This window comes from Salvelinus namaycush, chromosome 10, assembly GCF_016432855.1.
Source record: "Salvelinus namaycush isolate Seneca chromosome 10, SaNama_1.0, whole genome shotgun sequence".
NCBI classification, from domain to species: domain Eukaryota; kingdom Metazoa; phylum Chordata; class Actinopteri; order Salmoniformes; family Salmonidae; genus Salvelinus; species Salvelinus namaycush.
This window is the reverse complement of record NC_052316.1, coordinates 16,782,703-16,798,082: the sequence shown is the minus strand read 5'-3', so window position 1 is coordinate 16,798,082 and position 15,380 is coordinate 16,782,703. Positions and strand designations below refer to the sequence as shown.

Below are 15,380 nucleotides of genomic sequence, written 5' to 3'. Positions count from 1 at the left end.
TCCCCAACTCCTATTGAAAGCAGGCAGAAGATCCTGAGAGGGGGACAAAAGCCACTGACTTGTGTGACAGTATGCTCTGATACAGGGGCCAAAACTTAATGAGGGCATTAACACCATCTCTATCCCACACCAACCACAGCTCTCACATTGACTTCTTCTCATTGTTTGTTTTCTTGGTCGTGCTTTTTAGTTCTCCTTGCCGCCCCTTTTTCCAAACCCCTAAAAGCTCAATTTATCTTATTCCGAGCAAAATGGATGATCCCCATTTGTCATGTTGATAAAATTATGCAAATGACAAAAGGAGTTAATAGATAGTGGTGGTAAGGCATGTGGCTAATGGATGAGGTGCCAGCGGCGCCCGTTTTGTGGCAGGACAGCCGCTTTTAGGTTACCTGACAGGGGCATTGAGGGAAAATAATTGGCTTTTCCTATCCAGGGACTCCATGCAAATACAGGGAGAGTGGCATCTTCTGCTTCAGCCGCACAATATCGTCATTAACATAGCTAGTGGCGAAGGCATTTGATTTCTGCTTAGCTGAGTCAGACTGGGGGTGCCAATCCACTTTTTCAACAGGACGGAGGGCGCTGTGGGATATTAAACGGGAATGGGATTGTCCGATTGTGTCCATGTTTTTCCTCCACATACCTGCATTCCTTATCATGAAATAGATGCCCTACAAAATAACATTGATTTCCCAGATAAACCCACTGGTCCAGAGGTTGTAAACACCTTCGTACAATGATGGATTTTCTCTGGAATTAGGCCCTCAGTATCTGAGACGGAGTGCAGAAATACTAGACTTGTGTGGGTATATTCTAGGCAGTACTAGATAGAGAATAGGTTTATCTGTGTGTTCGTGCTAAGTGGTGTCAGCCTAGTTCTTTATCACTGTGTCCAGTGTAAATGGACTGTCATTACAGGTTGCTGCTTGTGACACGCCAGTGGCACCGCAGCAAGTTAAAAAGAGCCCAGCGAGCGGAGCCACAGAGATGTCACTGCCCCTCCACTTTACCTTACACAACCAGAGGGACACACAGAGAAGTTTGACAAAGGAAGATAAATGCAATTCAATTCTGCCTCTGAACTTTCCCAGGTCCCTAGAGACAGGAATAATGTGCACATGTCAATCCGTTGATTTGAATGAGCCCAACAGACAGCTATTGAAAGATTCCTACAGCTGCTGACAGCCCTCCGACTGTGAGGCTAGACAGATTCACTAAACATAGGTTGACAGACTTTCCCCCCCCCCCCCCCCTTCCTTTCTTTTATTCCGCTCTACTTTCCATGCACTACATCCATCAACCCCATCTATACCTCCCTCTATAACTTTCCTGTGCTCCTCTCTCTCCCTCTCCCCCCACCTCTCTCTCTCGCTCCGTCTCTTCCTCATCCTTTCTTCAGTCCCTTTTCTCTCTCTCTCATCTCTCGCTTTATTCTAATTCTCGCTCACCGCCCATCCCTCATTTCCCTCTCTTCTCCCTCCCTCTATACTAACCTCTCTCCCTCTCTCTCCCTCCCTCCTGTTCCCCCAGCTCATGCAGCAGCAGGCAGCCATCATGGCAGCGAGCCACGGGGGCTACCTGACGCCCAGCATGGCCTTCCCCGCCACCCAACTCCACCAGATGGGGGCACTCAGCATCAACGGCCTCCCACCCAACTCCATGACCTCGGTGTCTGGGGAGTTCCATCAGGCACTGGGTAAGCAATGCGTTTCATTCCCTTTGGGTGAGTGGGTGTAAGTGTGTGTGTGGGTGTAAGTGTGTGTGTGTGTGTTTATGTGTGTGGGTGGAGTTTGGGAGATGGGGGGAGGAAGAAGGAAGAGAGAACTCAGACTGCAGCAAGGCCAAGAGAAAAGAGGAAATGCAGTGCCTGCCTACTGATAATCCAAAATTATTCCGTTGGAGAAAAATGAAAAGAAAAATACATTTGATGTGATTTGCATATTTATGTTGTGTATGCAGATATATTTTGGTGCGGTAAATCGAATCGGGAGCATAATAGATACGTTTACAGGTACAGGCACTAATTTCTCCTCCGTCTTTTGACCTTGTGCTTTGAAACACTTACACAGGATCTGCATGCACTTCCCTCAGTTTTCCATTACAAACGGCCCCATCATTCTATACAGACACATTACAGGGAGCGCAGCAGAGGACTTTGAGATAGCTACCGCATAACATTTGCTTATTCAGCAATATTTCATTTTTTTGTGAAACTGAGGAACCCACAAGATCCTCTCTCACAAAGCATGCATCAAAATGAATAATACAAGTCTTTGTTGTGTTTATTTGTATTTCCCCTGACATTGCAGTATAGTGAGTTTGGTAACTGTATAACATTATAACTGTATAGCTGTGAGGGAATCAACAGTCAAGATTACGCATCTGTCTGACATGACCCATTTTAAAGCACCTTTACGTTCTACTCTGAAAATCTATATCACAGGTTAGAATGGGTTCAGTCAGTGACCATCTCTCTCTCTCTCATGACTGAATGCATGTATGTATATCTGATGGAACATGCCAATATGCACATGCTGTGTACTGTATATATGCACTAAGTTAAGCGTTGTAGTGGTGGAGGCTGGAGAGAAGCTATTTGTCAAATATTTACAGTGACATTTTTTTATGCAAAGTGGGCACTTTTTTTTACACAGGTAATCAATCAAAGACAGTGATTAAAAGTTTAGCTGCGGTGCTTCTTCTTTGTTGGTAATACAGGACAGAATTCCACTGCATTGTATGTGTTGTGTTCAGTATTTATACTGAAGCGTGACTGCAGTATAGTACTACTGTGTTGAAAGACCAAGAGACAGGATCACCACATGCACTTCATATGCACATATTGTATGGACTATGTATGCAACAAATACATAATACTGATTTGAAATATACATAAGTGCATAATCAATACTGAGCCATATCAGATATTAATTTCATATACATTTAACCTTTTCAAAGGGCTTCATAATACTGCACCACCTTGTTCGAGAGAGCAATCCACTATGTTATAATCATAAGAAAAATAGGCTTTTGCAGGGGGTTGGAATCAATGGCTTATCAATCTGCAATGCAAGGAGCTTAATGAACTGGCCTCTGGTATTGAAAAGAGCTCACCATGGTGTGTGTTCCCTCTCAGAAATCCGAGAAGCGCTGAAATATGTCTAGCATTTGACACGCTTCTGTGTAAGCTACAGTCTGCTGATTACTTTTATTATTGAATCCAATGCATTATTAATCACTGCAAGAGAGAGAATTTCCAAGGACTACAATAAATATGAAAGGAATTTTGATTCCATTCATTGGAGTCTGTGCTGATAGGCAGCAGACTGGTGTATGTATGCAGCAGCCTCCCCTTTCACATGTCGACTGGTGCCATGACTTATTTAAAGTTCATTGAAGGAGCACATAACATTACTGGCAAGGCTGTCTGTTTAAGGGGGCTGAGAGCCACTTAGAGACTTTGAGACTCATGCAGTGAATAAGTGGAATAATTCATTGTAATGTTAGAGACATGCTTTCATGTTCTTTACTGATGCTGGCCCACAAAGTTGTCTCATCGACTCTCCATATCTTGACACAATGCATTGCCACTATACTTAGATATGTCAAAAAATTCAGCAGTGCCAAATATGCGGCTTAGACATCAAATATAGAAAAGTTTTAGCCTCTATGTTCATAACCTTAGCCTAAATCTCCTTAATAACCCGAAGAAGTCCATTGGATGATGACAGGCGCCTCGCTAAATCCCACAATGCAGGGCCTGAATTAGCATAAATTACAAACAGTGTCGTAAAAATGACCATTCAAAGCCTGGCTGATCTTGAGGTAAACGTGGTGCATTACCCTCTCTTTTAATGATCTGAATCACCTCTGCGCACGCCTGCCTATCACAACATAAAGCTTGTGCACCACAGCAGAAAAAGTTAAGCGCCAGAAATGTTAAGGGGTGCTTTCTGAAAACAATGAAACACCCATTTGATCAACAGATGTAAAGCATTTCAGCTTGATGGCGTATAAGCAGCCTGCCAGATGGTTGACTTGATTAGAGCATGTATCCTTACAATGATGCATGATGATGCTTTTTGACAATAATGTTCAGCAGGTGCACTTCCTGAGCTTCAAGAGAAACAAAAAAGAAAGTAAAGAAAATGCCGATCCCAGGGGGATAGATATGGGGAGGGGAACGGCAGTCCTTTGTTAGGTCGATCACATGACCAGGAAGTGTGTAATCAAAATCACATAATGTTACGTTCCAGAGCGCTGCTCTACATGGGCTGAATACATCCATTACATACGTATAGGGCCCTGCCTAACCACACTCCCATTCAATTCTCAATTCAGCCCTGATTGTGTCATTGATGGAAGTAGGTTTGGATTGGGGTCAAAAACATGATGCAGGACAATTCCAGAGTGACTAATGCCACAGTTGAAGCAAATGAGCTGTTTGACATAGTGTTTGTGACCCCCTGAAGGGCTCTGAGCAGCACCACGCCTCAGTGGGAACGCCTGCCTGCCTGGGCTCAGGGCGGCCTCACCTTGGGGAGCTGCGTTAGCCATGGGATACCAGCTCAGACAGAATACCCCCTTTGGCACAAGCCACATTCATCCTATCAGGGTTGCTGTGTACAGACCACTATATCGAATCACATTTTATAGAATATGTACCATATTCTCAGCATCATCTAATAGAACTCCATTTTGGACTTTTTAAGGACGGACTTTACCACATTAACATGGATAACACCTTTTAATGACAAAAAGTAATTTTCAGTAGCATTAGTAGTTCTCTTGGAATGTTAATCTACACCCTTTATAACATTTTAGACCTTTCTTCATTAACGTTTGAACAACCAGAACAGTTTGAGTGCAGTTTGCCCTCCGAGTACGAATGCACCTAGTTTTTGAATCAATAAATGAAAACATCTGTTATGAATGCTTATTTCTTGCTTCGCTGAGACAGTCCTTGTGTTCATATTGACTGTCCTGCTCTCCAAAATGGGTCCAGGGCTCCTTGTTGATTTGAATGTATAATTTGTATAATAAATACTCGTATGCTTCTTTCTCAGTGCAATCACAACAATTTTCCCAAAGAACAGACGGTAATAATGTAAATGTAATTATGCTTTCATAACATAAAACCAAGTGGAATATGTAGTAGACTCACTTCATGGTATAATAACCTTAGAAAGCTGACAGGTAAGACCGAGTTGTGAAATATAAGCAATCTCTTGACCCGTAGTATCCTATTTACCCATTCTGGAGAGCAAAACAACATGTCATTATTATGGGACAATGCATTCAGTAAACAGGCATATGTAAACAGGCACATGCTCGTGTGTGCATTGTAAACACGCTATGAATATGATTTTCACAATGCGAGGCTATATGTCCACTGGAGTATAAAATTAAATGTCTTGTTATGTATGGCACCGTATGGAGTACAATATTTTTCCTACTCTAGCTAGAAATACATTTGTTGAGGTCTGCTCATGTTTAAGAACATAATATTTGAGCAGTAACGGTAGTTCATGGAATGGTATGGTTGTGTGGAAAGTAATATGCAGGAAAATTAAATCAGATTCTCAGTGTATTCTTCGTAATCCACTTATGCCTTCGATAGGTACTGTATCTACACACAAGTTTTTGAGCAGTTTCGGCCTCTTCTCTCCCTCAGAGCTGAGTAGCATTAATTATTAAGTGTGCTTGCTGAAAGCAAAGCACAACTTTAGAAACGGTTTATACTTAATAATAATAATTATTATTATTATTATTATTCGCCTCCCATTGCCACCTGTAGGGCCAAAACCGTTAAAGCTACCAACACCAAAATAACTTTAAAACATGCAGACTGGCACTGATGCTTCAAATAAATCATACATCTCAATGCATTTCAGGTGCCATAGACTTGAATGGGAAAAATTCTGGTCGCAACTATTCTTCAACCGTTTAAGCTAGAAACGCCATTCAAACTAAAATGTGCAGACTGGTCTATAATAGTGTGCTTGTGTACAGCTTTTTGATACCATGTATACTTTTTGAACTATAACCGTTTAAGATGTCCATTAAAGCTCCATAGATTTCAAAGGCAAAATTTGGATACACCACAAACTGACTCAATTTAGATGGCTTCAACAGAGCTTTTTGCTTCCGTTTCTACTTCAAAAACTATAAAGCTTGTTGTATCCCCATTCATTTCAATGGTGGAACGCAGGCTTCAACATTCTAAACTGAAATCATTGCTACAACACTTTCAGAATGTATCCCCATTCATTTTGAGAGGTTAAAAATACTTTTATTATACTATTATTATTATTATTATAATTATTATTTAGGGAAAACCCATTGATACCAGGGTCTCATTCCCAAGGGTGCCCTGATCATAGTAATTCATTCTATGGCTTATGATGATATAGTATTCACTCTAGCCTACTAAACTAGCCCACTATAACCCACTATACAGCTACAAACCACCCCAAAATATGTCACTATAACTAACCCATAGCCTATGAAACCACTATTACTACCAGTACTACTACTGCAATTACTACTACTACTACTATTATTTTACAACCATAAAATACAATTTTTCTAGTTTGAAGCTGTAGTCGCTCACATTACACTTGGACATGACTCCCTGCAGCTGTGTCTCCTCCATGATCCACTGGGCTCTCTCTGGCGCCAAACATCCCCAACAAGCATCATCTCCCACCCTGTGACTTTTAGAATCTCCTTTCTCTGGGCTCTTATCACACGTGCGCTGCCTCTGCCTGCTGACCCTGAAGCACACGGCGGCCGCGGCCCACTGCTAAGCCTTGGAAAATTAATTTCCCTGATGATGGAGAGGCTGCATTATGGCGCGGTACAATAGAGTGCGTGTGGTCGGCCAGACTGGCTGTCTGAACCCTCAGAACGGGGAGCAGCAGTCTCCTGGGCCCCGCCAGAGAATGGGCCAGAGCTGCAGTCTAATTCATCACAGTTCTGCAGGAAACAAGCAAAATGCAGGGAGCTTAAAAAAAGGAAATGGTGCAAAAGACACAACAGCTCTCGCCGGGACCCGGGCAATTCCCCTGGTCACAGCGGTTGGCTGCATGAGTGTCAGGCTCCCCACTGCTTAAACTGTGCTCCGAGTGCGTGGGTAGTCTCAGGCTGACATGGCTCTGTGCAGGTTTTTCTGTGTGTGAGCCACAGCCTATTTACCAAGGCATTAGCATTACTCCCAGCCATGCAGCATAGCATACCCACCGTATGTATCCATCCCTATGTGGACTTTTCTTTAGGGGCTCTTTACCGAGGCGGACAAATTGCTATGATGGCATGCCTGAGGGTTTCCGTGACAACAGGCCTTTCTGTCCAATCCCGTCTTGGCTCCAGACTGAAAGGTGGTCCCCAGGGGGCCCGTTTCTCAGCGAGGGCTGATGCTCTACCACGGAGCAGCCTTTCAAAGTAGCCATCATCCATAGTGAGATCCTCCTCAAATGGACTCATTCACATTCCGCCCAAGATTGCACACTTTCAACAAGAGGCTGGTTTAAAATTCATCGACCGAGAGAGGAGCATCCAATTCTATTCTAACCGTGAAACATCCTGCAACCGTGTGTGTGTGTGTGTGTGTGTGTGTGTGTGTGTGTGTGTGTGTGTGTGTGTGTGTGTGTGTGTGTGTGTGTGTGTGTGTTATGTGCTCATGGTGTGCCAAGCTATCTGATCTTTTTCATGATATATAAAGAGAGTAGGCTACCCGCGTCCACACTGAGTAAATGTTTCACTGTAATCTCCCCTATCTCGTCAGAATCTTACTGGAGTTGCATAGTGGTTTCATCATCCCGCTCGCACTCGGAGCCAGCAGGCTATCGCACAAACACTACAGACAGGCTCATTTTTCACAGGTTGACTTCCCAGTGATCCAGCGGGATGTGTCACCACCAGCGCCTGCTATGTGACAGTTTCGTGTAGGAATCCTGTCCTTGTGATGGAGAGGATGTGTAGCGAGCAAAAGTGTGTGTGTGTGTGTGTGTGTGTGTGTGTGTGTGTGTGTGTGTGTGTGTGTTTGATAGTCTGTAAAAGTAGAAATGTCCTTGTCTCGGCAGGCCTTAGCTCTCCACCAGCCAACATCACCACTCCCAGCATCGTCACTCCCATCGTCAACGGCTTCACGGGCATCCCCCACCATCAGCCCAACGGACATCCCGCCGTGGAGACCATGTACAGCAACGGCCTGCCGTCCTACTCCACCCAGAGCCCCACCGCCGCAGACACCCTCCAGCAAGCCTTCACCGGAGTACAGCAATACACAGGTAGGCCTTATGTACACACTGAGATAAGACCTCAAGGCTCATACCAAACTGAGGTGCAGTAAATGAATATGATGCATTTTTTGTAGCATGGTAATGAAACCCTACACTACTTTCTTACAACACATTTGCTACTTTATCTCTACCAGTTAACATTATGTAAGGGATAATCAATGAGGGGCTATGCGTTCTATGTGAAAATAATGAACAACGTGGAAGGTGTGTTCCACGACGTGTTAGCAGAGTGGAACTCACCTTTCACGGGGTTTCATTATTTTCCAAAGAACGCATAGAGCCGTGAGTTGATTATTCCTTTTATACCATGGCTATAATGTAACACATTTGCCACTAGGGATGTGTTCAACATCTACTGAAGTAGCTAGCAAGTTTAATAGATAGCTACAGTAGTTGCCGTGGTAACCAAACAAACAGACTCGCTAGTTTAGCGAACCAAACCACAGATAGATCAATGAGCTTTAGTTGTAAAAAATCTTTGAACAAACCATCAGTTCTAGCTTGCTATTATGAAAATCTAATTCAACAATGCCAATGTTTTCAATTCGGCTCAAACAAAACATGTAAGAATGAAGTAAAGCCATTGAATTCTACCATGCTGATATACCGTTCTTTATAGGGAAATAATGCACGCTCTAGAATGCCCTTCAAGCCAATCAGAAACTAGTATTCAACAATGCCATGGTGTAATTAAGCAAAAGGCACGAGGGGGCGTGGTATATGGCCAATATACCATGGCTATGGGCTGTTCTTACGCACGACGCAACGCGAACCCCGAGGTGCTTATTGCTATTATAAACTGGTTACCAACATAATTAGAGCAGTAAAAATAAATGTTTTGTCATACCCTCCAGCTTTAGCTTGGCCAGGTCGCAGTTGTAAATGAGAACTTGTTCTCAACTAGCCTACCTGGTTAAATAAAGGTGAAATCAAATCAAATAAAAATACCTGTGGTATACGGTTATAGATACAGCCAATCAGCATTCAGGGCTCGAACCACCCAGTTTATAATGCAGATTATACCATGGAATTGTTTAATACTTGTTTCTGATTGTTTTGAAGGGAATAATAGGGCGCTCATTATTTCCGTATAAGGCATGGTATATTTGCACGGGAAAATTCAGGGGCTATAGTTCATTCTTACATGTTCTATGTGTGTGCTGCTTTTAAAAGCAAAAGTCGAATTGAAAACTTTATTGGCATTGTTAAATTCGATTTTCATAATGGAAAGCTAGTACTGATGGTTTGGTTAGCTAAACTAGTAAGTGTTTGTTTGGTTACCACGGCAACTACTGTAGCTATCTAGTAAACTTGCTCGCTATTTCAGTGGATGTTGAACAACACATTTCTAGCGTGTAGTGCAGCACACCTTCCACGTAGTTCATTATTTTCCATAGAACACATAGCCCCTCGTTGATTATCCCTTACATGCTACATTTAAGTGATAATGCCAGAGAAGCCGGTGTTTGGAGGATATATTGCACGGTCTTTGAAGGCATTATCACTTTTATACAACGGGTTACTAACATATTCAAATAACGATTGACATATTCTCATAAAAAAACATTATTTTGCTGAATATATTCATACTATTTCATCCTTCCACGAGATATAGTCCCGACACAAATTTAGGGTTGCTACCCAAGCAGGCTGGTTGTTCGTTCTATGGTTCGGGTTGCAAGAGACGCGACCCAGTCGTTAAGTCTTGTTGTTCTGTATCTATGGACCCAGTTGTTTGTTCTAAATGCCATACTGGCTGGCAACGTTCCTATTCCTTGCTTGCTAGCTAGCCAACTACGGCTAATTTACGGTCACGTCAAACAGTGCAGCCAGAATAACAGCAAAGTAGCTGCATTTGCGTGTGTTAAAGCTGCTTTCTGGTGACATTTGGATACATCCATAACAATTATGCGCGATTTCGCCTGGCATAGAAACTGTGCTCTCTTGTCAGGACACTGTTGTTCAGAGGAACTAGCCAACAACACAGCTAACATCAATCATTTTAAACTGACGCTGGAAAGGCTGCAAACTAGCTGCAGTTTTTCATTTTACCTGTTTTCTATTCGTATTTCTTTGTATGTATCCATACAAATGATGCCAGCTGATCATGATTTCGAGTGGCTGAGAAAATCTGTCTGCCTGTCTGTCTTGTCCCGACTCCAGACACTTTCATTACTATGGGACAGCTGGAGATCGAATTTCAATATTATTGAAACAATGTTGCAAATGTCGGAGAGACAGACAGCAAGGTTTATACAAATCTCAGCTGTTGAAAACCAATTGCTAGTCTAAAAGAAATGGGAGATAATGTCTACATGCTTTTTATAGTGGAGATCAAGTTTATAAATTGTCTGGCTGGGCTGATGAGACAGTGGATTGCGCAGTGAGATGGAACAGAGTAAATAGGCATTTCAACGTCATAGTTTTAGCCGGTGGTAACTTGTGAAATAGACACCGGCTGGAATGCAGTTTTAATAACCAATCAACATCCAGAATTATACCCACCCTTTATATAATGAATGACAAACTGCAATACTGTAACTGAAAGCATACAGCATAACTGACCAACTATAATAAAGATTACTATAATAAAGATTGTTATAAATATTTACACAAATAGTTTGAGTATTCAATGATGACCAAACCTACAGCAGTGCTGACATGAACCCCCTTGTTTCTCTCTGCGTTTCCCCTTCAATGTGTTGTAGCTATCTACCCAGCTGGCACACTGACTCCCATAGGCCAGACACTGCCTCAGCCATCACAGGTCATCCAGCAGCAGCAACAGAGAGAAGGTGAGGGTGAGAGAACAATATTACTAACACTCTTTTACAACTATTGTACTACACTATTATAAATAGTTAAATATTCACTGTTATTGCTTCATTGCAATATTGCCCTTCAGATTTCGGTATTACACTTTCCTGGTAATATTGTCTAGGTGTTATAATGCAGTGATTAAATGTTCCCTTTTTAGCAAGTGTTACATAGTACTCTAGCTGCATGGAGGTATTATCTGGGGGGAAAGAAAAGTAATCAAGCATCATCATCTTAGCATCTTTGGATGTGATGCAGTCTAGCAGGATTGACTTTAGCTTTAACCTTTTCCAAAATGTAGACTACACAGAGATTACATTTGAGCATCTAATGGTTGATTGCGTTGTGTAATCCATTGACTGGTTTCAAACACATTTATAGGTCACATCTCAATCTGCTTAGTTGATTGTCCTACACAGCATTATGATGACAACCGTGTGTAAATGTCATTTTGGTTTCACTATTTCTAAGTCATTACCAATCAGTTTTTCCTCAAAGACATATGCATTTATTATTATGTAGGCCTTTGTCTTGATTAAAGGTGTTATGCAGATGAATGAGGACCCAAAAGCGACTTAACAAAAACAGAGTCTTTATTCCAAACTTAAACAAAACGGTACTCCTGGATATATCTTAGATGACACCTGCTCACACGCAGCATCTGATGAAGGCAAAAACACGACAGGGCGGAACCAGGACGCCTGCTCACACGCAGCATCTGATGAAGGCAAAAACACGACAGGGCGGAACCAGGACACGGAACAGCAAACATCAAACAAAGATCCGACAAGGACAGAAGCGGAAAACAGAGGGAGAAATAGGAACTCTAATCAGAGGGCAAAATAGGGGACAGGTGTGAAAGATAAAATGAGGTAGTTAGGAGAATGAGGAACAGCTGGGAGCAGGAACGGAACGATAGAGAGAGAGCGAGAGAGGAAGAGAGGGAGGGGAAGAGAGAGGGAAAGAACCTACTAAGACCAGCAGAGGGAGACAAATGGAAGGGAAGCACAGGGACAAGACATGATAATCAAAAGACAAAACATGACAGTACCCCCCCACTCACCGAGCGCCTCCTGGCGCACTCGAGGAGGAACCCTGGCGGCAACGGAGGAAATCATTAATCAACGAACGGTCCAGCACGTCCCGAGATGGAACCCAACTCCTCTCCTCAGGACCGTAACCCTCCCAATCCACTAAGTACTGGTGACCACGTCCCCGAGAACGCATGTCCATGATCTTCCGTACCTTGTAAATAGGTGCGCCCTCGACAAGGACGGGAGGGGGGGAGGGAAGACGAACGGGAGCGCGAAGAAAAGGCTTAACACAAGAGACATGGAAGACAGGGTGGACGCGACGAAGATGTCGCGGAAGAAGCAGTCGCACAGCGACAGGATTGACGACCTGAGAGACACGGAACGGACCAATGAACCGCGGAGTCAACTTGCGAGAAGCTGTCGTAAGGGGAAGGTTACGAGTGGAAAGCCACACTCTCTGACCGCGACAATACCTAGGACTCTTAATCCTACGTTTATTGGCGGCTCTCACAGTCTGCGCCCTGTAACGGCAAAGTGCAGACCTGACCCTCCTCCAAGTGCGCTCACAACGTTGGACAAAAGCCTGAGCGGAGGGAACGCTGGACTCGGCGAGCTGGGACGAGAACAGAGGAGGCTGGTAACCAAGACTACTCTGAAACGGAGATAGCCCTGTAGCAGACGAAGGAAGCGAGTTGTGAGCGTACTCAGCCCAGGGGAGCTGATCTGCCCAAGACGCAGGGTTTCGAAACGAAAGGCTGCGTAAAATGCGACCAATCGACTGATTGGCCCTTTCTGCTTGACCGTTAGACTGGGGATGAAACCCGGAAGAGAGACTGACGGAAGCACCGATCAAACGACAGAACTCCCTCCAAAACTGTGACGTGAATTGCGGACCTCTGTCTGAAACGGCGTCTAACGGGAGGCCATGAATTCTGAACACATTCTCAATGATGATTTGTGCCGTCTCCTTAGCGGAAGGAAGCTTAGCGAGGGGAATGAAATGTGCCGCCTTAGAGAACCTATCGATAACCGTAAGAATCACAGTCTTCCCCGCAGACGAAGGCAGACCGGTAATAAAGTCTAAGGCGATGTGAGACCATGGTCGAGAAGGAATGGGAAGCGGTCTGAGACGACCGGCAGGAGGAGAGTTACCTGACTTAGTCTGCGCGCAGTCCGAACAAGCAGCCACGAAACGGCGCGTGTCCCGCTCCTGAGTAGGCCACCAAAACCGCTGGCGAATAGAAGCAAGCGTACCCCGAACACCGGGGTGGCCAGCTAACTTGGCAGAATGAGCCCACTGAAGAACAGCCAGACGAGTAGGGACAGGAACAAACAGAAGGTTACTAGGACAAGCGCGCGGCGACGCAGTGTGAGTGAGCGCTTGCTTTACCTGTCTCTCAATTCCCCAGACAGTCAACCCGACAACACGCCCTTCAGGGAGAATCCCCTCGGGGTCGGTAGAAACCACAGAAGAACTAAAGAGACGGGATAAGGCATCAGGCTTGGTGTTCTTATTCCCCGGGCGATAGGAAATCACGAACTCGAAACGAGCGAAAAACAACGCCCAACGAGCTTGACGTGCATTAAGTCGTTTGGCAGAACGGATGTACTCAAGGTTCTTATGGTCAGTCCAAACGACAAAAGGAACGGTCGCCCCCTCCAACCACTGTCGCCATTCGCCTATGGCTAAGCGGATAGCGAGCAGTTCGCGGTTACCCACATCATAGTTGCGTTCCGATGGCGACAGGCGATGAGAAAAGTAAGCGCAAGGATGAACCTTATCGTCAGACTGGAAGCGCTGGGACAGAATGGCTCCCACGCCCACCTCTGAAGCGTCAACCTCGACAATAAATTGTTTAGTGACGTCAGGAGTAACAAGGATAGGAGCGGATGTAAAACGCTTCTTGAGGAGATCAAAAGCTCCCTGGGCGGAACCGGACCACTTAAAGCAAGTCTTGACAGAAGTCAGAGCTGTGAGAGGGGCAGCCACTTGACCGAAATTACGAATGAAACGCCGATAGAAATTAGCGAAACCGAGAAAGCGCTGCAACTCGACACGTGACTTAGGGACGGGCCAATCGCTGACAGCCTGGACCTTAGCGGGATCCATCTGAATGCCTTCAGCGGAAATAACAGAACCAAGAAAAGTGACAGAGGAGACATGAAAGGCGCACTTCTCAGCCTTCACATAGAGACAATTCTCTAAAAGGCGCTGGAGTACACGTCGAACGTGCTGAACATGAATCTCGAGTGACGGTGAAAAAATCAGGATATCGTCAAGGTAAACGAAAACAAAGATGTTCAGCATGTCTCTCAGTACATCATTGACTAATGCCTGAAAGACCGCTGGAGCATTAGAGAGACCGAACGGCAGAACCCGGTACTCAAAATGCCCTAACGGAGTGTTAAACGCCGTTTTCCACTCGTCCCCCTCTCTGATGCGTACGAGATGGTAAGCGTTACGAAGGTCCAACTTAGTAAAGAACCTGGCTCCCTGCAGCATCTCGAAGGCTGACGACATAAGGGGAAGCGGATAACGATTCTTAACCGTTATGTCATTCAGCCCTCGATAATCCACACAGGGGCGCAGAGTACCGTCCTTCTTCTTAACAAAGAAAAACCCCGCTCCGGCGGGAGAGGAAGAAGGCACCACGGTACCGGCGTTGAGAGAAACAGACAGATAATCCTCGAGAGCCTTACGTTCGGGAGCCGACAGAGAGTAAAGTCTACCCCGAGGGGGAGTGGTCCCCGGAAGGAGATCAATACAACAATCATACGACCGGTGAGGAGGAAGGGAGCTGGCTCTGGACCGACTGAAGACCGTGCGCAGATCATGATATTCCTCCGGCACTCCTGTCAAGTCACCAGGTTCCTCCTGAGTAGAGGGGACAGAAGACACAGGAGGGATAGCAGACATTAAACACTTCACATGACAAGAAACGTTCCAGGATAGGATAGAATTACTAGACCAATTAATAGAAGGATTATGACATACTAGCCAGGGATGACCCAAAACAACAGGTGTAAAAGGTGAACGAAAAATCAAAAAGGAAATGGTCTCACTGTGGTTACCAGATACTGTGAGGGTTAAAGGTAGTGTCTCACATCTGATACTGGGGAGAAGACTACCATCTAAGGCGAACATGGGCGTGGGCTTCCCTAACTGTCTGAGAGGAATGTCATGTTTCCGAGCCCATGCTTCGTCCATAAAACAACCCTCAGC

General features: G+C 44.6%; 1 protein-coding gene across 27 annotated transcripts in view; it reads left to right on the top strand.

Annotated features, from left to right (window-relative positions):
• LOC120054769 (CUGBP Elav-like family member 5) overlaps positions 1-15,380 on the top strand; it is a 243,630-nt gene that overhangs the window by 224,478 nt on the left and 3,772 nt on the right. For 12 of the 27 annotated variants that reach the window (XM_039002374.1, XM_039002360.1, XM_039002373.1 and 9 more), the window contains 3 exons: positions 1,534-1,682; positions 8,095-8,294; positions 11,015-11,101. In XM_039002374.1, coding sequence (XP_038858302.1) covers positions 1,534-1,682; positions 8,095-8,294; positions 11,015-11,101 — 436 coding nt within the window. Of the gene's footprint in view, positions 1-1,533; positions 1,683-7,236; positions 7,247-8,072; positions 8,306-9,765; positions 9,769-10,547; positions 10,575-11,014; positions 11,102-15,380 lie in introns of all 27 variants that reach the window. The other 15 variants (XM_039002369.1, XM_039002357.1, XM_039002381.1 and 12 more) reach the window with 4 other exon arrangements.